The sequence below is a fragment of the Magnolia sinica genome, chromosome 1 (genome assembly GCF_029962835.1).
Source record: "Magnolia sinica isolate HGM2019 chromosome 1, MsV1, whole genome shotgun sequence".
Lineage (NCBI taxonomy): Eukaryota > Viridiplantae > Streptophyta > Magnoliopsida > Magnoliales > Magnoliaceae > Magnolia > Magnolia sinica.
Window position 1 is genome coordinate 118,719,530 of NC_080573.1, and position 25,523 is coordinate 118,745,052.

Consider the following 25,523-nt stretch of genomic DNA (forward strand, 5'->3'; position numbering starts at 1 on the left):
CGGAGACGGATTGGCTACTCCCCTGACACCAGCCCCGCCGCTGGTGGTTGGTGCTCTATGGGCCCCACCATAATGTATTTGTTTCATCCATTCCGTTCATCCATTTTTATAGGTCATTTTATGGTTAAAATAGAAAATGATAGGAATATCAATCTCAGGTGGACCACACCACAGGAAAACAATAATGATTGGATATCCACCATTAAAATCTTCCTAAGGCCCACTGTACTGTTTATTTGACATCCAATCTGTTGATTAGGTCATAAAGACCCAGATGAAGGGAAACAATAAACATCAGCTTGATCCAACCCTAAAACATTTTTAATGGTCAATGTACATTCAACATTGTTTCCTTTAACGTGTTCCACTTAGATTTTGATGTACCTCAATTTTCCTCTCATAACGTAAAATGATCTATAAAAATAGATGGCATGAATGAAACAAATACATCATGGTGGGGCCCACAGAGCACCAACCACCAGCCAATGGCTGGTGGCAGGTGCAGTAGCCAATCCATTTCCCTTTATCTTCGGATCTTTCTCCTTTTATTATTTTTTTTAAAATCTCAAATCCTAAAATGATCTCACAAGATGAATGGACAAGATACATTCCTCACAAACATCACGGTGGGCCATCTATGTTTCAGCGGTAGAACGTACTGCAAAAGGCATTCGCTGGAATCCGCGTCCGGTTACGGGGGGTCTTGGTAAGAGGGGTTGCAGGCAGGTTGGGTCCGTCGTGATCCTTAAGGCGGGGCCACCGTTGGCACTGATATTTTATCATACACGCTTGACACGTTGTCACGTGCGACGGCTGTAGCTCAAGCTATTCTACAACTGGTTGCAGGCGTGATCGCTCTTCACGAACTCACTCAACCATACAACCATCAGAAAAAATCTCCCCTCTCTCAGAATTCAGAAACCCCAATATCAGCGCATTGAGATCGTATAACCAACAGAGGAAAGAAAAAAATATATTAAAAAAGGAATTTTCCCATTCGCCCGCGACAAATCGATGTCTGTTTCGACGGCGATGGTGGGATCGAGCTCGTGGTCCCGCGCGCTCGTGCAGATCTCACCGTACACGTTCTCCGCCATCGGAATCGCCATCTCCATCGGCGTCTCCGTCTTGGGCGCCGCTTGGTATATACATTCCTCCTCCCCTTCTCACATTCTCCGCAGCATCTTTTCTCCGAATTGCAATTTCCTGAAACTTAGGTTTTTCTTGATATGCATTTTAGGGGAATTTATATAACCGGAAGCAGTTTGATTGGTGCTGCGATTAAAGCTCCTCGTATCACTTCCAAGAATCTTATTAGGTATGATCGGATCTTTTCGATGAATTTGATTATTTTTCACGTATCAGTTTGCTAATATTCAAATATTGTCGATGTAGTTATAGATTTTTGGATATTTAAGTTAGATGTCAAGCATTCTAGATATTTGTATGGGATTTGGACCGTTGATCTGCTGAACCTAACATGAATGAGCCGTACACCGAATATTGCACCAGCTGGATTACTGTAGCCACCTCTTGGAGGGAATTTACCGATATTGAAATGGATAGTTCTGGAAAAAAAACAAAGAAAGAAGAAAGAAAACCTGTTAATTGGCAGTTAGGACAGTCTTAACCATTGTGATTTTTGGGGTATGGTTCGAACAATTGGATGGTGAGATCTTGTCCACGTGTGCCAAATGGATATTGTGTTTGGCACTAAACGCTGAAGTGATTAGTTTTTAACATGATTTCGTTGGATCTAATTTGGAGCCTTAAAGGCACTTCAGAAGATAATTTCCCGTGTTTCATTTCTTGTGCGATTGGAATCTTGTGAGGTTCTCCATGATACAAGATTCGAACATGGATTTCAAAAATCCAAAAATACTCCAAAAATCAAACAAAGATTACCACAAGCTTTACTATATTGGTTCTACCAAACTGCTTCTCTTTTTCTTTCCTGCAAACTGCTAGTGACACCATTGTCTATTCATGATTGTACACCAGTGATCTGCCTGCTTCTGTGTTCCCACTCAACCCATCTTCTCCCCATTTTGGGCTTTATTCCTTCTTTGAGTGTTGGAGATGCTTGGGTGCTGTTTGACAATCGCCTTCCATTTGAAACTGTCGGTTTTGCAATGACTACATTCCCCTCAGTTCGGGAGAAGTCACTTTGAGGGATTTTTTTCTCATCAATTTATTTTCTAATGTTGGTCACTCTTCTACTTTACTGAGTTTGGTTTTATGACCCCCCTTTGGAGTCTTGTTTTCATTCCTTGAAAATTGTATTGGCAGATCAACAATAACCTTAGCTTGGTCTTTGGGCTCGATTGGGAGCTTGTAAATGGAGGTAAATGGGAAACGGAATTGGAGGTAAATGAATTGGGAATAAATGGCTTACATAGTTGTGCTTGGATGGGAGTAAATGAAATGCATTTGAAATCCAAATATTCTATTTGGATGGGAGTAAATGGGAGGAATTGAAATGCATTGGATTTTTTCAGTATATTCACAAGAATGTATATGATATCCTAAATCAACTTTAATATCTCAAATCAGTGTACATATGTGATATTTAATAGAATGATTATAATAAGCCCATTGAAATATATACTTTAGCCAAAAAAAAAAAAACAGAGCAAAATTTGAGCCTCAAGTGAGCCACAACCATAAGGATCACAAACAAGCAACTTGCTAATTTTTTTTAGCCGTCCATTTATATGGTCAACCTTTGGACGGTTTGGATCATTTTATTGGTGTGATTTTAGTGATATAGCCGATAATTAGATTGTTTTGGAGTATCATTAGCGTGCCAAATGTATGGCGGACATGCACATAGCGGCACTTTTATTTACTCGTGCGACTCTTCAAGGAGATCAAAAAGGCATTTCACACCATTTACTTCCAAATCCTCTCTTCTCATTTGCAAGCCCATTTACTCCCATTTTATTTCCTTTTCATGCATTTACTCCCAGCCAAACACATTTCAAACGTCATTTACCTCCATTTACTCTCAAATCCCCCCATTTACCTCCATGTTCTCCCATCCAAACGGCCCTTTTGGGTAAATCAGCATGAATCTGAATTAAATCCTCATCTTGAATATTAGTGACAGATACAAACTTTCAGGTAGCTTGATGCCATAGGCAGTATTGTTAATTTTTATTGCCATGTGGCACGGTTGTGGATTAAAGCAGTTAGGATTTCATCATTTCTCCAACCAAGCAGGTGTTAGACTTGAGTGTGGTTTGTCACAAGTGAATGCTAATGAAGTCATCAAGCATCTTGTGCACCAAATGTGCATGTCATTGAAGCCACTGGAAATTGTAGATACTGTGCAAATTGGATATAGGCTTCATCTCTGCAATGGCTCGATCCATTATATGAAACAAACCTAAACATTGAAATCTGAGACCTACAATATCTACACTTAGTATTCTGTCAGTTATTTGGAAGGGGCTAAATAGAAGGAATTTTATTTTTATTTTCAATTTACAGTAGATCTCTTTCTTCAGCTAAGGGCAAACAAAACATTATAACTTATTTGGCAAACTGGGATTTCTCTTCCAGCAAGTACTAATGATCTTGGTGTTACACCTCAGAATTGGTGCAATCTCTCAGAAAAACATTGTCATGTGGATTTCTGCCTCCTCAAGCCAATGGGAAGATGAACATGCATGACGCGTTAGGAATCCTGGCAGTATTGGGACTAGGGCCATCCTGCATGATGATAAGGGATTAGTTTGTCTTGTTTCTTCTAGCCCTTTGTGTTTGGAGATGCAAATCATGGGGAAATCCCAGGCCATAAAACTAGTATTAGAGGTTGTTTGGCTACTTGGAAACTGCCCCTGTTGGAATTGGAATCCATTAAGTAGGGTGTTTTTTTATTGTTTAGGTGTTCGGAATTACATAGAAATGGTTTCTTTCTGGAAGCCGTTTCAGCCAAAACAGCCAATTTCATTTCCTTGCTAGAAGATGGCTTGCAAATTCTTGGGTAAATTCATTCCAACTGTTAGATCTGTTAATTCATTTAATAGTTATATCCTCTCTCCCTCATCTTCTCTCTTCAATGGTTAGATCATTTAATTCATTTAATAGCCATATCCTGTCTTCCTCAACTTCTCTATCCAACGATCATTTAATTCATTTAATAGCCATATCCTCTCTCCCTCAACTTCTCTCTCCAACGGTCATCTCACCTCCCTCTCTCAGCCTTCCCTGATTCCCCTCACATGCGTGCATGCGCGTGCGCACACACTGTTAGTGATCTACCATGCCTGTCACATACATAGGTCTCTACATTCATTGTTGCCAAACACTTAGATTTCATCATAGAGTATATGCACCATATGCAGTTTAAACTGCATGATGCTTGCTCTTGATCAGTTTGCAGCGAGATTTGATATGGGTTGGAATTGCACTGAATCGGGTCCTTGAACCCACAATTGTTCTGGACAAAAGCGACAAGGAAGAAAAACAAAAGGACAGATAAAAGAAGATTAACGTGGCCAAATGTGAGATGTTTGGTGTTCATTTGGACAGGAATGAAATTGGGAGCCTTGCTGAATCTTTCAGGTGCAAGGCGGGAGCTTTCCCATCTTCTTATTCGGGCCTCCCCCTATGCATTGGGAAACCAAGCAAGCATCCATGGGACACAGTGATTGAAAGGTTCGAGAGGAAATTAGCGGGATGGAAAGGTAGATATATGTTGCTTGGAGGGCGGATAACACTCATCAAAGTGACTCTTTCAAATATGCCTCTTTACTTTATGCCGCTCTTCAAATGCCCAAAAGTGCTTCTGTCTCATGTGGAGAAACTTAGAAGGGACTTCCTTTGGGATGACATGTCTAAAAAGAAAAGATTCCACTTGTTGGAGTGGAGTGAGGTTTGCAAACCCTACGAGGGAGGGGGCTAACATTCTCAATCTGGATTTGATGGATGAGGCATTTGGACAGATGGTGGTCGCAGTTCAGGACATAAAGGGAAGCTCTTAGGGGAAATATTATTGCTAGCAAATATGGACACACAGAAGAAGGATGGTGGACTAAGGAATCATCTAACTACGGAGCATCCGCAGCGTGGAAAGGCGTTTCTAGCACAAGGGACAAGTTCATGGAAGGTTTGGCTTTCTCTTTAGACAATGGGGAGAGGATATGATTTTGGGAAGACGTGTGAAGAGAGGATGAGCCTCTTAACGTTAAATTCGTGGCTATAGCTAGTCTTGCCTTGGATCACTTTATTAAGATTGATAGATGCTATGAGATCCACGGCAAAACGGTTATGTGGACTCCGCCATGTCGTCGCTTCCTTCAGGATGAGGAGATCAGCGAGTATGTCGCCCTCTTAGAGTTGTTGCAATCTTCTATTCCTTCGATTGGTGAATCTGACAGAATGGTATGGACAGGAGACAAGTCAAGCTAATTTGGAGGCTGAAGAAATAGAAGAGTTAATGGGGGCTACTTTGGATGTTATCCAAAGTGCATCTGGTTGTTTCAGAAAAGAACTCCTACAAATGGTTATTCGATAAATCAGGAAAATTCTCAGTGAAAACTTTCTATAAGGTTTTAGACAACGTTTATATGGAGGTATGGTGCTCCTTCGAAGGTGGTGGTGTTTGCATGGCTAGTGGGAAGCAAAAAGGTTTTAATAGTTGATAATCTTCAAAAGAGAAAGTTGATCCTTCCGAATGTTTGTGTGATGTGTTATCAAGATGCAGAATTGGTGGATCATCTTTTCATTCATTGTGATTTTGCAAAAATTGTGGGAAAGCTTATTCAAACTTTTTGCTGTACAATGGGTGATTCCAAATTATGTGGATCGATTCCTTTTGGCATGGCATGGCGGGGGAAAAGGAAAGATTGGGAAATACGTGTGGCGCATAAGTTTGCTTGGGGGTTTTAGGTTCATATGGTTAGAAAGGAATTAACGCTGCTTTAGGAATAAGCAAAGGAATGCTTCCGAAGTATTCCAAATGGCGAAATCTCATATCAAAGAATGGGTGTATGCATCAAGGATTATCCAGCTGTTCTCGGATAGTTGGGAAGGTTTGTAATTTTATTTTCTTTTTCATCTTTTGTATTTGTAGGCTGTGGCCTTTATTTTAATAAAATTTTCACCGTTCAAAAAAAAAAGAGAGAGACAAGTCAAGCTGCTTCTCGTTTAGATCCTTCTACCGATTGCTTCGTAGACAAAGGGGGAATGATGGGAAAACGACTCACTTCTGGCACTATGCACTTCTAGCACTATGGTGCCCCACCTAAGGTCGGGGCTTTTACATGGCTAGTGGGAAGAAATAAAGTTCTAACGATTGACAATCTACAAAAGCATGCCATGATTATGCCAAATACATGCCTTATGTGTATGGCTAACACCGAGTTGGTCAACCATCTTTTTATTCACAGCCCCTTTGCAAGTCGAGTGTAGGCTTCCCTTCTTGGAATGTTTAATTTGGCATGGTCTATGCCCTTTGATATTGGCGATCTATTTTTGACATGGCATGTGGTCTCTTTGGGGAAAAAAAAATAATCAAAAAGCTCTTTGGAGGCTATGTATCCTTGCAGGTCTATGGCCAATTTGGGGAGAGGAATGATAGATGCTTTCGTAGCATTTGCCGAAATAAAGAGCGGTTTGTTGATAATGTTTGGGAGATTTCTTTAGAGAGGTGGCTGGATATGCTGTAATTTCCTTTTTTCCTTTTTTGTCTTTTTTTTCTTTTGTTTTCAGCTGTTCCTTTTCTGTGCGATCTCAGCACCCTTTCAATTAAAGCCATTGTTATCTTCCCCCAAAAAATGATAAAAGATAAAAGAAGGGGTGTTAATTGGGCAGCATATGATGCTTCATACACAAGACACTCAGAAATTTTATACATTATAGGTTAACTCATTAAACAGCCCAAGTGATGGGGACATCAAAGGACACACTCGGGTGTACCAGAGACGGAGACGACCACTCACATCAGTGCAGCTTTCTTTGTGGATGGGAGACAAGTTCCAGATGGGGCCCGCCAGGCCATTTTGAAGACCCTACATGCATTGGACGTGCATCAGGAAGACCCCACCTTGGGATGATGCATGTGAGCTACTTCAGAGACTATTTTAGTCATAGGATTTTTATTTCATGTGGATTTGACCGTTGGATCTTGTCGATCAGGCCATTGGGCCACCGGATCTTTTAGGTCGGGGCCTATTGGACTCTGATCTTACTTTCTTTATGGTTTTTGGTATTTTTAGGAGTTATTTGATGGTTGAGATTGATAATATATGTTTTAGTTTTCTTAATTTGGACGATGGACCACTTTACTTAAGTGAGTGATATAGTTATAATTATGCTAGACTTTAATTCCGAATTTTTTTATTATAAAAGCACAGGGGGGTGGAGTTTCAACCCTAATGGAAATTTGAGAAGAAAAAAAAGAGAAGCTCTCTTGTGTGAAGGAATTTTCCTAATTGTTTTCTAGGGTTTTTTTAAAAAAAAAAACAAAAAACAAAAAAACCCTTCCTTCTAATTGAATTGTGAAAGGGTACAAACTTGTTTGGTGGTGAATTCCCCAAGGTACATCCTTCCTCTTCTTCATCTTCGAAAGGTATTCTTCTTCTTATTTTGTCTTCTTCTTTTCCTTCCCATTACAACCTTCTAAACCCTAGATCTTCAATTTTTTATTTTTCCAAATTTCTAAAAACCCTAATTCTAAAATCCTCAATTCCCAAGAACCCTAATTCTCCATATTTCATATTTTCTCCTTCCTAACCCTAATCATAAAACCTACAAATCTGTCTCTTTAGTATGGAACGCGCCTATGCTAAATTAGAAGTTCTATCCTTGCATCGGTCCTAGTTGTAATTGATTCATGTGATTTCTTAGCATGTGGGCATGTGATTTAGGTTAAATCAGATTTTATTTCCTATTGTTTACTCTTAATTACTTAGTGGATTAGCATATTTTGTTAATTGAATTATTTTATGGACTCTTTCATAATCTCTATGTTGCATGTTAGCATTAAATCATGTGTCTTGCATCACCAAGTTGTGAGTCCAATGTAACCAAGTAATAATCCAAATATCAGATTGGTCGAACAATCCTAACCTTTGATTTGTGGTCACTTGTTTCGGGAAGTAGGACCAGTGGACCACAGGATATTTTTCGTCTCACCATCCAATCCCTTAGATGGTCAAATCAGTGTATTATTTATGATACGTCTAAAGTGAGACGTGTTATTTGTCCTGTTTGAATTGGATTTCTCGAATGCCACAAGTACATTTTCTTAGCACCTACCTGCATATAGTTCATCACATGATGCCAGAATATCAACGTTTTCATCAGAAAGAAACCATACAGTATCTCAAGCAGCCCACACCTAAGGTTGTCCCCAAAAATCGGCATGATTGGGTGTTGATGGGGACATCCCGCGCACGCGCACGCACATCGGGCCCCCTACGCACATAAGCCAGAAGGAGAGCCCCACCGTCGATCTAGATCGATGACGACGTCCAGGAAGGGTCTCCTAGTTAGAAGATGAAGTTTTGATTCAAGAGAGTGGACCCGATAGCCAAGAAAAGCCCATCATGGGATCTCATGATTGTGGCCTACTTGGCGGATTGATTTCATATTTTAAGTTTTGCTTATTGTTATTATTTAGAACATCGTGAACACTTTGGATTTCTTTGTTTGGTTTTTATTTGAGTTTACTTCATCGCCAAGTAATAGGTTGTGCACATGGTGCGAGTTTTTGGGGTATAGGGTTTTTCCTATAAATAGGCACTCCTTGTAGTTCTTTTGATTAATTCAAGCTTAATAAAAATTCCTGCTTTATTTTTCTACTCTCTTAGTTAGTTGTGGAAGAATTCAAAAGTGGGTTTAAAGCTCTCCTTTTTCGAAGGGCTAACATCGTGGTGTGAAGTCACATCTATCCCCATCCATCCCTACCATCTCTCATCCGTATATCTCATCTTCTATCATCATTATTGCTTTGAATATTTCAGTTATTCATTCCCTTACAGCCAGTTTCCAGAATCTGGACCTGTAGGAGGGTTGAAACTTCGGCGGAGCACCACGCACAAACTGTACATCGGATCGAGTTGTGATTTTGGGGTGTTGGAGTCCATCCCTGGCCGACCAGGGCTAAGGTGGCTTTTTCCTGAATATTGGGCCCCACACATGTGCGGCCGGGATCACACGCTCGTGCGTCTAGTCCATTGTTGTTGTCCACGCGTGCGGTACTTCTCTGGTTCGTCTCTCTCCTCTCTTTCACTCCGCTTTCACCCAAAATTCCTAAACCTAACCCTAAATTACTCAAATCTCCAATTTTATGCCCATTTTCTTACCCTAGGGTTCCCCGAATTGGAATTTCTGAATCCTTTCGATTATGGACTGATTACTATGCATGTGTGGATGATTATTTCTTATCTTTGAGTATCGTTTGGTTCATAACTTTTATTGGTCCAGTCCTAGCCTGTGTCGGCCTGGACCCGCATAGATTCCTCTTTTAATTGAATGATTTGGACTATCGTGTGGGATGTGGAATTTGTGTAACTGTTTCTTAATTGGTATGATCTAAGCCTGACTTCTTGCATCTCATACTTAAATTTCATGTCCTGCATCAGGTGTACATTCTTTTGTTACATCTAGTCCTTCGTGGCCACCAATCAGTTAGGACCACCAGTTTGGTATTATTTTTCAAATATGCTCCATTCACAATCGTCCCCATAATATGGATGGTTTGGATTGATTTACATGTTCTCCATGGGCACGGTGGCAGGAGAGTCTATGTGGGTGGTCATACCCTACCACCATGATTTCCTTGTTTTATTTGTGCTTGTGAGGCCTCATTTTCATTCCCATCATCATACACAAGGCTGGTCATGGTAGATGGGTGAGCCTTTTTAATTGTAGGTGACACCATGTAAATGGGCCTTTCAGATCGTATATGGCCCACCATGCAGATGCCCTTGCCTAAAAATTGGACTAGTCCATTCATTAGGCAGGCTATGCATTTATGACGGTTGGAAAAGTAGCCAACAGTCCAGATTCTGGATACACTCATTTGTGAAAGCAACAGACCTGTTGAATTAGTGGGTCCATCTTTCTGGGTCATGTTATGATTTGGTTAATCTATTCTTTAGCCAATGTTGTAACACGGTAGACCCAACCAATGAATGTCTTAGATGACAGCTCATGTTGGCATGAGTGGTATGATTTGCCCATTCAAGCTTTCTTCTGTGCAAGGTATTCAATTAAGATGTTATGGCCAACAACAGTTACAAACCATTTTACCCTTTTACCCTTTTTTTAGTACCTTGCTTCTGTGCAAATACCCATAGAAACTCTTCTCGGTACCCAAACATAGTTTTTGAAATCCTTTTCACGTACCCAAACATGATAAATAGAACCTTTTTCTTAGAGATTCTATTTCAAGGAAACATTTTTGTTCCCACCTTTTTGAGATTCCAGGGAGCCAACACAACCCCATAGTTTATTTTGGATTTCTTTTCTAGTCCATTGATAATTTAGGGGAATTCTATAAGTCCTTTGTCCTTGGCTCTGTGAAATCATTCACCACCTTGGATGAGAGCCTTTATTGTTATAAGATTAAAGACATGGAGACATCCGTCCTTCCGGGTTCTTTCAACCTTAGTCCCAGGGTTGCTATAACACACGCACACACGCACGCACACACACACACAAAGTAGGTGAAATAGAATCATCATTCTCGAGATATGGCAACTAAGCCAAATATATATATATATATATATATATATATAGAGAGAGAGAGAGAGAGAGAGAGAGAGAGAGAGAGAGAGAGAGAAATGCTCACACACAACTAGTTGCACCATTTAAATTGGTCCAACTAGCTGTGCATTAAATGTCAAAGATTCCTCTTTTCATCCTCCTATGTTGCACTACATGTGAGGATATGTGACATTGAGTCTTACATAAGGTATTATGGGAATTATATATTATAGATCCAACCCATTCATCAAATAGGGCCCACTAATGAAATTCTATGTACTAAAAGTTAGTAAATGGTCATCACTACTAAAGCCATACATGTAACTTGAATCTGGACTGTTGGAATAGATTTCTAACCGTTCACTTTTCTTGTAGATGATATCATACTATTGATCACAAAATAAATAATATTTTTTTTTCATCACATGCTTACAATGGACCCTACCCAATTAACGGACCGGATTTCCAAGATATGTTGTGCATCACCCAAATATATCATATGTGTACAACTTCTTTAGTCATCCCATTTTCTTTGTAAACATTCCTCCTCCTCCTTTCTCCCTCTCTTCATTTAACCTCTTTTTCCTTATTTAATACTCTTTCTCCCCTACACGTTTGGAAACGAATCAAGTCCTTCTTGGCCTAGAGAGGGCTATGTGCGGCCCACCATGTGACCCACAGGAACAGTGCACATTTATCCAGGTTTATGTGACTTGATCAACAGGTTGGATGGAAAATAAACGTTATGAAAACATTACAGTGAGCCCTAGGAAGCTTTTAATGATAGGGCATTTAGTCAACATTGTTTCCCATGTTATGGTCCACCTGAGAATTGGATCTGCTTCATTTTTTACATCGTGCTCTTAAATGATTTGGTAAAATGGATGGACATCAAGGTGCGCCACATGGTAAGGGCTGCATTGTCTTGGGTGGGGTAGGGGCTGCACCTAATCCACTTTCCCCTTCACAGACACATTTAGAGACAATCTCCATCAATTATTTCATGTGCTTATGGACAAGAGATTGTACAGTAATGCAGGTCCGACGGTACATGTTGACACTATAAGTTTATGTCAAATCCACTCCATTCATTCGTCGTCTGTGAGCCCACCATGATGTTAGGGGTTAATCCACACCGTCCATCCATTTTATCAGATGATTTTAGAGGATTAAAATAAAATAAAATAAAAATAGGATGAGGCCCATACATTATGGTGATCCACTTGTTCCTTAGATTTGCCTCTTTTGGGTTCATGCCCTAAAATAATCTAACAAAATGGATAGTCGGCTTGGATAAAATCCATACATAATGGTGGGCCCCACAGTCCTCTCTAGGCCAAGAAGGACTTAATTCGTTTCCAAACGTATAGGGGAGAGAGCGCATTAAATAAGGAAAAAGAGGTTAAATGAAGAGAGAGAGAGAGAGAGAGAGAGGAGGAGGAGGAGGAGGAGGAGGAGGAGGAATGTTTACAAAGAAAATGGGATGACTAAAGAAGTTGTACACATGATATATTTGGGTGATGCGCCACGTATCTTGGAAATCTAGTCCATTAATTGTGTAGGGTCCATTGTAAGCATGTGAAGGAAAAAAAAATATTATTATTATTTGTGATCAATCGTATGATATCATCTACAAGAAAAGCGAACTGTTAGAAATCCATTCCAACAGTCCAGATTCAAGTTACATTTGCAGCTCTAGTGGTGATGACCATTTACTAACTTTTACTACATAAAATTTCATTAGTGGGCCCTATTTGATGAATGGGTTGGATTTATGATACATAATTCCCATCATACTTATGTAAGACTCAATGTCACATATCCTCACATGTAGTGCAAAATAGGTGGATGAAAAGAGGAATCTTTGACATTTAATGCATAGCTACTTGGACCAATTTAAATGGTCCAAGTAGTTGTGTGTGAGCATTTCTCTCTCTCTCACACACACACACACATATATATGATAAATGTAGATTTTTATTTATCAAAATGAATTAAGGTCAAGAGCACCACACGAAAAGCCAATGAAAGGCCTCCTTGACGTCAATTCCAGCCATTCTTCTAGTCCATTCGAGATCCCAATTCCACATAAGTGCCCCTCAAGAAATAAAATGGGCAAATGATATGTGTGGATGCACAAGGGTTTTATAGCCATTTGATATTGGGCTTTGATGCGGTGACCTAAAGACCATTGTATTTAGTTTTTTCCATGCCTACCACAAATGTGCAAGGTTGCCAGTCCCATCCCACTATAGATGAGCTACGTATTGGCATTGCAACTGGCCAGAACAGCCAGCTTTGGGATGGAATTGGGCTATCGATTGGTCCATTGAAAGTACCCCACTCCAGTCGAAGCATCCATAGACTCATCCCAAAGCCAGCCCATAGTAGGCTGGCCTGTCCCTGTTGGACTCCTACTCCCTTGCTCATCCGTTGTTGAATGGGACTGATTAGCATGTACATATAAAGCATGCAAGGGGTATCAGGTGTGGTCATATTTATATCATTGTTTTATATGTAATCTTCTCTTGAAAAAACTACATTTTAACTGAAAAGGTATCAAAGACTAATGATGTAGTGCAAGCATCAGCCTTACCATGGACCAATCAGCATATCTTTACCCATAGAATGTGGGACATTTCCATATTATTTCCAATCATTCATTCATGGTACTCAGTCAAAAGGTTAGGATTGTCTGCTCAACATGATTTAGTATTTTGCAACTGCTTAACAAGGCAGATATGAATATGTATTTTAGAAGAGCTTGTGGTTAGACAGATGAGTTCCTTATGACAATGGGCCTTCATTAGGAATCATCAATATGTCCTTGCCTCCTTTTGCACTTGTTATAGATGAATTCACTGCAAGTATTGAGGACAAGGTCCCTAGTGTATGTTGTTTGCAGATCTTAGTGTTTGTCGACAAGACTAGAAAGGGAACAAATACTGAGTTGTAAGTTCTGAGGAAGGCTCTACAGTATAAAGGTTCAAAAATTAGCAAAACAAAGTCGGCATTCTGACCGAAACTTCAGCAGTAGTTATAGAGGCATGTATTTAGTTGGCCAGGTAATTCCTCAAAAGCGATTTCTTTTGTTACATTGGTTTTATAATTCAAGGGGATGAGATGCCAATAATAATGTCTGGACAAAGGCTCCCGAGTCTAGAGCTTAAAAATTAGAATAAAAAAAATATTTGGAATGCAACTTTAGCAATAATAGTTATAAAGCTAAGATGTAGTGGCTAGGAGATTTCTCAAAGTAAGTTCTTTCGTTAAGTTGGCCCTAAAAGATCAAGAGGATAAAAGAAATCGATGTAGATGTTTCTTATGGTAGTAGAGTTGGTGGGATGAAGTGAAGATTTCTTGTAGTGTTGTGTGATTGCGGGGACATTCTATAAGGAGAATGTTTGCAGAAGATGAGCATTAGAAAGATGAGGGTGTTTGAGATAGATAATTGGGAAGATTAGGAAGGATATAATTAAGAATGGAGTCATCTGAAGCAAAGCCTAAGAGTACCCCCATTGAGAGAGAGAATGATGGGGAGCCGATTGAGATGGTTCAGCCATGGGCAACAAAAAGCCCAAAATGGAGGGTACTTAGATTTGGGTTGTAGGATCAGGTCTAAAAGGAGAATATGGAGAAGGCCTCTGGGGACTTGAACTGTGGTAGTGACAATGGATGAAAAGGCCGGTTTACTTACAGAGGATGGGGTTTAGATGGAAATGATTGGAGAGATAAGAAAGTAAAGTCGACTACAAAAAGATGGGACTGTGATGACGATGACAGTGACGATGATGTTTCTGGCCTAACATGTTGGCTGAAGAACTGCAAGGACTGCTACTCTTTGACCCTCAAGGAGAATGCTATCTTTTCTTTTCTTTTCTTTTCTTTTTTTTTTTTTTGGGGGTTGGTTATACAAAGCTGAAACAGGAAACCAACAAAACAATTCCAGTAGAGAAATTGTGAAATTCCTGGTTAAATGAACTGTTTAACCAAAGGCAGGCATGATGGGCTTTACCCCATGCTGCTGAGCCATTCATTCCATAATTCAGATCCTGGCATGCTGCTGAATTTCGAAGATGATACTTACCATTCCAAGAGCGAATTTGCTTAGCTTTGACATTAGGTCATCAATTGCGGGGGGTTGGGGGGGTGTGTGGGGTGTTTGTGTATACAAAGCTGAAACAGGAAAACAACAAAACAATTCTAGTAGAGAAATCGTGAAATTCCTGGTTAAATGAACTGTTTAACCAAAGGCAGGCATGATGGGCTTACCCCATGCTGCTGAGCCATTCATTCCATAATTCAGATCCTGGCATGCCGCTGAATTTTGAAGATGATACTTACCATTCCAAGAGTGATTTTGCTTATCTTTGACATTAGGTCATCAATTGCTTCTTTCAAAAGGACTCTTCCATTGCAACAACACTTGCACCCAGGCAAAAAACACTAGAAATTGTCTATGCATCCAGAGAATTAAATGGATCTTTCCTGTTTGCATGAAATCATGAATGGGCCCTGTATGATGAGAGCAGGAACCCATTTCATGTTCATTCAAAGCCAAACATCAATGTTATGCATGTGCATCAGCGCATCTTTGGTTACTGTATAGGGGTAATTTAGCCTTTCCTGAATAATGCTGGGATAAGCTTGCAACTAACTGTCATGTGTGTTATTGTCTGCATGGGCATGCGGTCAGTGTGCCTGATGCCATGTGCACACGTGTTCTTATATGATGTCTAGGATGACTTCTTGTCATAGTTGAATGTTTAACAAGACTCTCAATTTGGTTTTGTACCTTTTAACCTTCTTTTTACCATAAGACTAATGTAGCTCTCTTTTCCAGTGTTATTTTCTGTGAGGCTGTCGCAATATATGGAGTTATTGTGGCAATCATTTTACAAACAAAGCTAGAGAGTGTGCCAGCATCCCGGATATATGAGCCAGAGTCTCTGAGAGCTGGATATGCCATCTTTGCTTCAGGCATCATTGTGGGTTTCGCCAACCTTGTTTGTGGGTATGTTATCCGCCTCCACCTATTTATTGGAATCTTGTGAAAGTTAGACGTTGATCATGTCATTTATTTTCCATCTGATATGCTGCAAATGTAAAATCCACCGTTCATCCGGTGATCCGTACATACAAAAGCTGCCTAATTAAAAAATTATGGTATGCCACACCAATGGGAGGAATGTAAAACTGCTTCCAAATTGAGATGGATATGATGATTACGAGCCACCACACAACTTAATGTGGGTCTAGACCACAACTAGTCCCCATTATTAATATGTATATTTTTCAAAATTTTCTTCTTTAGTTCTTCTTTTGCTTTTCAATGAATTCGTTGTATTTTCATACATGATTATAATATATTTATAAATATTATGCATCCAATTTAAATATAATTGCATTAGTTTAGTTAAACATCGCATAGCTTAGGACCCTATACAAAGGAAACTTATTATGTGCATATTTTTTTGAGATGTTATAATTTAAAAATGTGTATTAAGGGCTTTTTTAACAATCCCCAGAGTTTCATTAAAAATTTCAACCATTTCCTCAATGTTTCCCCATGTTTCCCAAAAAGTGCGATAAATTATGCGATACAAACGATATATCCCATGCGATAACCGATACGTATCTGTATCCCAAGGGTGCGATACATAGTGCGATACCGATATTTCGAACACTGGTTGTGTGTGAGCATTTCTCTCTCTCTCACACACACACACACATATATATGATAAATGTAGATTTTTATTTATCAAAATGAATTAAGGTCAAGAGCAGCACACGAAAAGCCAATGAAAGGCCTCCTTGACGTCAATTCCAGCCATTCTTCTAGTCCATTCGAGATCCCAATTCCACATAAGTGCCCCTCAAGAAATAAAATGGGCAAATGATATGTGTGGATGCACAAGGGTTTTATAGCCATTTGATATTGGGCTTTGATGCGGTGACCCAAAGACCATTGTATTTAGTTTTTTCCATGCCTACCACAAATGTGCAAGGTTGCCAGTCCCATCCCACTATAGATGAGCTACGTATTGGCATTGCAACTGGCCAGAACAGCCAGCTTTGGGATGGAATTGGGCTATCGATTGGTCCATTGAAAATACCCCACTCCAGTCGAAGCATCCATAGACTCATCCCGAAGCCAGCCCATAGTAGGCTGGCCTGTCCCTGTTGGACTCCTACTCCCTTGCTCATCCGTTGTTGGGACTGATTAGCATGTACATATAAAGCATGCCAGGGGTATCAGGTGTGGTCATATTTATATCATTGTTTTATATGTAATCTTCTCTTGAAAAAACTACATTTTAACTGAAAAGGTATCAAAGACTAATGATGTAGTGCAAGCATCAGCCTTACCATGGACCAATCAGCATATCTTTACCCATAGAATGTGGGACATTTCCATATTATTTCCAATCATTCATTCATGGTACTCAGTCAAAAGGTTAGGATTGTGTGCTCAACGTGATTTAGTATTTTGCAACTGCTTAACAAGGCGGATATGAATATGTATTTTAGAAGAGCTTGTGGTTAGACAGATGAGTTCCTTATGACAATGGGCCTTCATTAGGAATCATCAATATGTCCTTGCCTCCTTTTGCACTTGTTATAGATGAATTCACTGCAAGTATTGAGGACAAGGTCCCTAGTGTATGTTGTTTGCAGATCTTAGTGTTTGTCGACAAGACTAGAAAGGGTACAAATACTGAGTTGTAAGTTCTGAGGAAGGCTCTACAGTATAAAGGTTCAAAAATTAGCAAAACAAAGTCGGCATTCTGACTGAAACTTCAGCAGTAGTTATAGAGGCATGTATTTAGTTGGCCAGGTAATTCCTCAAAAGCGATTTCTTTTGTTACATTGGTTTTATAATTCAAGGGGATGAGATGCCAATAATAATGTCTGGACAAAGGCTCCCGAGTCTAGAGCTTAAAAATTAGAATAAAAAAAATATTTGGAATGCAACTTTAGCAATAATAGTTATAAAGCTAAGATGTAGTGGCTAGGAGATTTCTCAAAGTAAGTTCTTTCGTTAAGTTGGCCCTAAAAGATCAAGAGGATAAAAGAAATCGATGTAGATGTTTCTTATGGTAGTAGAGTTGGTGGGATGAAGTGAAGATTTCTTGTAGTGTTGTGTGATTGCGGGGACATTCTATAAGGAGAATGTTTGCAGAAGATGAGCATTAGAAAGATGAGGGTGTTGAGATAGATAATTGGGAAGATTAGGAAGGATATAATTAAGAATGGAGTCATCTGAAGCAAAGCCTAAGAGTACCCCCAGTGAGAGAGAGAATGATGGGGAGCCGATTGAGATGGTTCAGCCATGGGCAACAAAAAGCCCAAAATGGAGGGTACTTAGATTTGGGTTGTAGGATCAGGTCTAAAAGGAGAATATGGAGAAGGCCTCTGGGGACTTGAACTGTGGTAGTGACAATGGATGAAAAGGCCGGTTTACTTACAGAGGATGGGGTTTAGATGGAAATGATTGGAGAGATAAGAAAGTAAAGTCGACTACAAAAAGATGGGACTGTGATGACGATGACAGTGACGATGATGTTTCTGGCCTAACATGTTGGCTGAAGAACTGCAAGGACTGCTACTCTTTGACCCTCAAGGAGAATGCTATCTTTTCTTTTCTTTTCTTTTCTTTTTTTCTTTTTTTTTTTTTTTTGGGGGTGTTATACAAAGCTGAAACAGGAAACCAACAAAACAATTCCAGTAGAGAAATTGTGAAATTCCTGGTTAAATGAACTGTTTAACCAAAGGCAGGCATGATGGGCTTTACCCCATGCTGCTGAGCCATTCATTCCATAATTCAGATCCTGGCATGCTGCTGAATTTTGAAGATGATACTTACCATTCCAAGAGTGATTTTGCTTATCTTTGACATTAGGTCATCAATTGCTTCTTTCAAAAGGACTCTTCCATTGCAACAACACTTGCACCCAGGCAAAAAACACTAGAAATTGTCTATGCATCCAGAGAATTAAATGGATCTTTCCTGTTTGCATGAAATCATGAATGGGCCCTGTATGATGAGAGCAGGAACCCATTTCATGTTCATTCAAAGCCAAACATCAATGTTATGCATGTGCATCAGCGCATCTTTGGTTACTGTATAGGGGTAATTTAGCCTTTCCCGAATAATGCTGGGATAAGCTTGCAACTAACTGTCATGTGTGTTATTGTCTGCATGGGCATGCGGTCAGTGTGCCTGATGCCATGTGCACACGTGTTCTTATATGATGTCTAGGATGACTTCTTGTCATAGTTGAATGTTTAACAAGACTCTCAATTTGGTTTTGTACCTTTTAACCTTCTTTTTACCATAAGACTAATGTAGCTCTCTTTTCCAGTGTTATTTTCTGTGAGGCTGTCGCAATATATGGAGTTATTGTGGCAATCATTTTGCAAACAAAGCTAGAGAGTGTGCCAGCATCCCGGATATATGAGCCAGAGTCTCTGAGAGCTGGATATGCCATCTTTGCTTCAGGCATCATTGTGGGTTTCGCCAACCTTGTTTGTGGGTATGTTATCTGCCTCCACCTATTTATTGGAATCTTGTGAAAGTTAGACGTTGATTCTGACTATTACGGCAATTTCAATACATTTTTCAAGAACTGTTTGTTTCTTGCCCCAAAATATGGCCTAAAAATTTATGACAGAGACAGTAATGGGCTCTCTTTACACACACACACACACACACACACACACACACACACAAGTGTTCTTAAAGGCATTTTGGGTAGTTTTAGGGCATGTTTGGGTGCCAATCATTTTCAATTTCCATTAAATCTGCAATGCTCTGTAGTATTCATCAGGAAAGTTGCTCCCAAGTCCCAACCCATTTTCAAAAGAGAAAAAGAAAAGGAAAAAAGAAAAGAGCGCTAGCGATACAGAATGATTGCCCACCTTTGACATGTGTAAAATGTGTGCCGCCTAATGAAAACCTCAACTGTTCACCCGACTCTCCATCACGAGAAGGGGTTCCTTTGAAATTTCAGGCTCATTTTATGCCTAGGTGGGCCACAATTTGTCTTTTGAATATGGAAACATAATCCCTGTTGAGTCTGCCACCAAGGATATCCTTGGTCGCAGGCCCACCATGATGTCTGTGTTTCATATCCATGCCATCCATCCGTTTTGCCAGCTCAGTTTAGGGCATAAACCCAAAAATGAAGCAGATCCAAAGCTCAAGTGCACCACACGTCAGGAAACAGTTGGGATAATCACACCCACCGTTGAAACCTCTAGGGCCTACCATGATGTTTATTTGCCATCCAACCTGTTCATAAGGTCACACAAACCATGATGAAGGGAAAGCATAACTATCAGCTTGATCCAAAACTTTTGTGGCCCCCAAGAAGTTTTTTTAATGGTGGGCATTCAATCACCACTGTTACCTGTGGTATGATCCGGTTGAGCTTTGGATCTGTTTCATTTTTGGGCTCATGTCCGAAAATGAGCTGGCAAAACAGATGGACGGTGTGGATAAAACAAATACATCACTGTGGCCCCACAGTGCCGGTCACCAGGCAATCTGCTTCCTTTGAATATTAACTGCTGGTTCACTTCCAACAGCTGCTGCCACGCATGTTAGCGCCTGTGTGGAGAAAACACATTGAAACCTTCTTCTTTTTTTCCTGATTAGGATAGGTGAATTGACCATGGTGTCTTTTTGCAGTTAATGCTAATGTGTTTTCTGACCCAACAGGCTGTGCGTGGGAATAATTGGAAGCAGTTGTGCGCTGTCTGATGCTCAGAATTCCTCACTTTTTGTAAAGATTTTAGTGATCGAAATCTTTGGCAGTGCACTCGGGTTGTTTGGGGTGATTGTGGGGATAATCATGTCAGCACAAGCGACATGGCCAGCAAAGCAGGTGTGAGTATTATCATCAGAATCAGATGTTCCTGGCTCTCTTTATTTTCCCACCAGGATGGCTTGTGGTGTTTGTATCTTCATCCGTGGAAGCTACAATGTGGTTGTTCTGTCACATTCATTAATCTCATGTGAGAATCAACATAATTGCTAGTTCTGTGTATTGACCTTGAGAATTATTCATGTAGTCTGTCTCTGATCTGTAGTTAACGGCAATTCTGTTACTTCAAAATTATCAAGCAAAGCGGGGCCTTTTTCAAACTCCCAACTCTTTTAATGATAATGCCAAGATCTGAAGGGCTGGAAAGATGAATGGAACTACCTAGGGGATTTGTGTTTAGGGGTGCAAGGTTGTGGCAGGATTAGCCTGGGCTGGGTGACGGTAAGCCTTAGATGTGGATCATCTCTTAGGCCAGAACTCAAACACTGTTAAAAGTTTGTCAGGCCCAAACCTGGCCGGCGGGTGAAACAATTTTTACATTCAAAGTGGTAGCATGGTAAGCACATGCACGTCCAATTTTTACATTCCAAGTGGTAGTATGGTAAGCACATGCACGGCCACGCACACACTAGGTTTGCTGGAATGCATCCCAGTGACTTTAGCCTTTGAATCTGGATCATCTTGGAATGATCCCAACTGTTTTTATGACGAGTCTCACTTGGTAGGGTGGAAAGACGACAAGGCTCAATTGGATTATTTCAGCCCTTTGATAATTGGGTGCTGTTGCTTTGAACACAGAAGGTTACCTTAAGCTTTGTGTAATTTGAAGGGTTGAATTATTCAATCTGAGTTTTTTCAGGCCTTGCCCATCAAGCACTATCAAATCCAGTGGCTAGAGTCCCTATGTTTCTTTTTCTTTTTTTCTTTACACACACACCCACACCACATGGGTGCTTGGTACCATGATCTCAGTGTTGAAATAGTCTGTCTACCACTAAGCCATGGAGCCAGACCAAAGTCCGTATGTATCTTATCCCAATCCATTGGGATGAATTCTAGTGAACCACCATGCACTCACTTATCAGACCATGGCATGAGCACCTCCCAATCACTAATCTTCCTTTACAACTTTTCAATCCAACCCAATCTGATCATTGTAGGAGTTTAGGGTCAATCTCCACCTGCAATGGGCCGAGCCTGAAGATCCAATGGGTGGCCCCAATTTTTTGACACGAGCTGATGTATTTGAAGTAGTTTTCCAAGATTCTATGTGGAAGCAGATTTTTGGGTTGTTTTCCCCTCCACTTGAATTCTCCCAGCAGTGTGCTAGCATAAATCTCGTTGTGAAGGGATGCAGCAATGTCTGCACACACAGTTTGGCAAGTAAATTTGATTGAGAATGGTACTTGGTGCTACCAGCTTTCTCCCTCTAACAGCAGCAGTGCAGCTGGAATAACTGTCTGGTCTGTGGTAAGACTTCTGCTTGCATGAACCAGTCCCTAGATCCGGTTCAACTTGATTTCAGTGACACCATTCATTTTCACCACCATACTTCCCTGCCAAGAAGTTGGTCTGCTCTGAACTGGATGATTTCACAACAATCGACTCTTGCATGACTCGTATCACTATCAGCCAAGAAGGGTCAACTCGAAGGATGGATTAACTATTTCAAGGATATTTCACGTTCTTTTCAATTTAAGTCGGTTATTTCGAGCTTGCAAGATGATACGATTCAAAATTCAACACGCCATTGCATCATCTGAGTGTGCTTAACATCTGGGCATTCCTGCAAACAATATTTGTAATTCCGAGTGCGGCAACATTGTTGTGGTCTTATCAGCAGATCGAAAGCTCCATCTAGTTCTGCCTCATTTGAGACAGCCTTCATATCCTCTTACGAGACAGTAGATACCAACGGTAAGTAGGAGCATTTCAGATTCAGCTCTGAACTGACAGTTACAGTCCCATGTTTGTTTCAGGGCTGAAAGGGAGGAAGAGAAAAGCCCATCCATTTCTCCTTTCCACACCTCCCCAAATGGCTGTGAATTTAGCCTACATCCAAATGGACTGATGGAACTTGGCAGGAATTGACTTCTTCAGGAAGTTCTTAATCCCCTTTACCTGGCTTTGGAGTGTCTTCGACTTCTCCTCTTATCCTTTCTATGATTCTATCACAAACTTGCTCAAAAATCTGCATTCTGCTCTTGGTACCCAACTCAAATTCATCTTTATCGTCTTCTGGATTGTAGTCCAACGCATTTCCAAGCATGATAGTTTCTAAATCCAGTGTCCAACGATCATCTAAACCCTTTTGACACAAGATGCCAAAATCCCACCTCTGCTAATTTGGGGTCCTGCACAATCCCACTCGATGAATGCATCACCCACAAAATTGAATCTGAATTGCTGGGCCCGTGATCTCAAATCATTCATGAATGATTGTGGTTAATGATCTTTGAAATGGTTTATGTGACTGTACAGTTCCTGCAAACAAAGAAGTGAAGAATTCTTCCTTGGCCAATTGGAAGAAGTTGAAATTGTTTAAATTTTCATTGCCTTCAACACAGCATTTCAAAGCCTCATGCATTCCTGCAAACAAATAAGTGAATAATTCTTCCATGGCTGATTGGAAGGAGTTGAAATCGTTTAAATTTTCAGTCTGTGTTGTCGATGGCCTCTGCTTTTTAAAGCCCACCTGGGGTTTTCTAATCACGAGATTGTTTAGATACTTTTTTGAAGCCATCTGGGGTTTTCAGTAATCACAAGATTGTTTAGACAGTTTCATCGGTCTGTTATGTTTTCTTCCAAGCCCAAGATTCTGAACATACTATTCAACACACAGTAAATCTCTCTTATCTCAGGGTGTGAAGTATCTCTGACAAGAAACTCATGGACAACTCCATTCACTTCGATCGAACTGCATCCGGGTATTTTCCTAACACCAAGATCTTTCATCTTCCTCCTCACCCTGGTTGCATCCTCCCATCTGTCAGCTGCTGCGTAAATGTTAGCAAGAAGCGTGTGGATACCAGAATTGCAGGATTCAATTCCAACAAGGTGTTTCGCCACATGCTCGCTCATCTCGACATTGCCATGGATTCTGCAAGCTGCAAGCAAAGCACCCCATAACGGTAGCTTCTCGTTGCCATTCGGGATTTTATGTATCAACTCTTCTGCCTCATCTAACAAACCGGCACGTCCGAAGAGGTCAACCAAACAACCGTAGTGCTCTAGTTTGGGTTCTATCTGATATACCCTCTCCATGGAATCGAAATACCAACGGCCTTCCTCCACCAATCCTCCATGACTACAAGCAGCCAAAACACCTATGAATGTGATATCATCAGGTTTCGCTCCTATACCTTTCATCTCCGAGAAAAATTCAAGTGCTTTGCTTGTCTGCCCATTCATAGCAAGCCCACATATAATTGCAGTCCAAGATGCTGTATCTTTTTGCTCAACTCTCTGAAATACCTCTATCGACTTCTCTATGCAGCCACATTTCGCATACATGTCTATGAGTGCTGTACCAACAATGGCATCTATCCTAATTGCACTTTCATCGATGAATCCATGTATCCATTTCCCTTGCTCAAGAGCTCCCAAATGAGCACAAATGGTTAGAACACTCACGGCCGTATATTTATCTGGCTTGACCCTTCTAATCTGCATCTCTCTAAACAGAGCCAGGGCCTCATCGAATCGGCTAAACTGCACGTACCCATTAGTCATAGCCGTCCAAAGAATGACATCCCTCACTAAACTCCTATCAAACAGCTCCCTAGCCTCATCCACCTGACCATTATTCACGTATCCTGAAACAATACTAGTCCAAGAAATTACGTTTTTCATGGGCATCTCATCAAATAATGGACGCGCCAGATCGACACGCCCACACTTGGAGTACACATCCAACAAGGCATTGCCTAGAACAGTGCTGAATTCAACTTCCCCACTCATGATACAGCAGTGAATTTTCTTACCCAATTCCAAGTCCCCCAGTGAGGCACAAGCAGAAAGAGTGCTCACCAATGTAGCTTCATCGGGCCCCACACCTTCCCGTCCCATCTGCCGGAAAACATTCACTGCGTCCTTGAACAGCCCGCACTTAACGTACCCACCAATCATGACATTCCAAGAAACCAAATCCTTCTGCAGCATTTCATCGAACAACTGCCGCGAGATTTCAATATGACCCATTTCAGCATACATGTTAATAAGCGAGTTCCTGACGTAGGAATCAAATTCCAATCCAGATTTCACAATGAACCCATGAATCTCCCACCCTTTTGAAATAGCATTCAAGCATCCCACTGCCTTCAGAACAGAAGGGTAAGTGAAATTATCAGTTGACAGGCCATGTTCCCTTAGCCTATCAAAGAGCAAAACGGCATTTCCCATACTACCCTTTTTTGCAAATGCTCTAATCATCAGATTGTAGGAAAAAAGAGATGGGTCTTGAATCGTTTTGAAAATCTTGTCTGCATAGTGCAGATTCAAATGCTCTTGGGCTGTGCAGAAGGCCATGAGCTTGTCTAAGGTATCTCTGTTTTGATGGAGACAGGCCCGGAAGATCTGGCAATGGATCTGTTTGAGTTCTTTCATAGATTTGCAGCTTTTCAGGAGAGTAATGCATGATTTCTTGGAGAATTTTTTGGGGTTTTTGGAGGCTAGCAGAGAGTATAGAGAGCGGGATTTTGGAAGGGTTTGGAGGGTAATAGAGGAAAATGCAGAATAGCGTCGAGAGAACATTCCTACATCAGTTAGATTGGGAAGTAATGCTGGCACCACTCTTTCTAGGTTCTCAATGAGCCGGGCTGGCCCGTTGGGCTTTTGGGCCGGGTTTGGCTGAAGATTTGGCCCAATGGCTGGCTCGGGCTTAAAATTCAGGCCTGCTTCTCAATTGGGCTGGGTTTGGTCGATGTACACCAGCCCGTCAGTCTGGCGTGATTACAGGCCGGCTTGGCCCATTAG

At 40.7% G+C, this 25,523-nt stretch overlaps 2 protein-coding genes across 2 annotated transcripts; one reads left to right on the forward strand and one right to left on the reverse strand.

Moving 5' to 3' along the window:
- Positions 1 to 819: 819 nt before the first annotated feature.
- LOC131255616 (V-type proton ATPase subunit c''2) lies at positions 820 to 20,869 on the forward strand. Its single transcript, XM_058256365.1, has 4 exons — positions 820 to 1,142; positions 1,241 to 1,318; positions 15,563 to 15,733; positions 20,444 to 20,869. The coding sequence occupies exons 1-4, from the start codon at positions 1,015 to 1,017 to the stop codon at positions 20,613 to 20,615; spliced, it is 549 nt and encodes a 182-aa protein (XP_058112348.1). The 5' UTR covers positions 820 to 1,014; the 3' UTR covers positions 20,616 to 20,869.
- A 1,447-nt stretch (positions 20,870 to 22,316) lies between these two features.
- LOC131255620 (pentatricopeptide repeat-containing protein At1g31430) lies at positions 22,317 to 25,310 on the reverse strand. The gene has a single exon (XM_058256379.1). The coding sequence runs from the start codon at positions 25,299 to 25,301 to the stop codon at positions 23,331 to 23,333; it is 1,971 nt and encodes a 656-aa protein (XP_058112362.1). The 5' UTR covers positions 25,302 to 25,310; the 3' UTR covers positions 22,317 to 23,330.
- Positions 25,311 to 25,523: the final 213 nt, after the last annotated feature.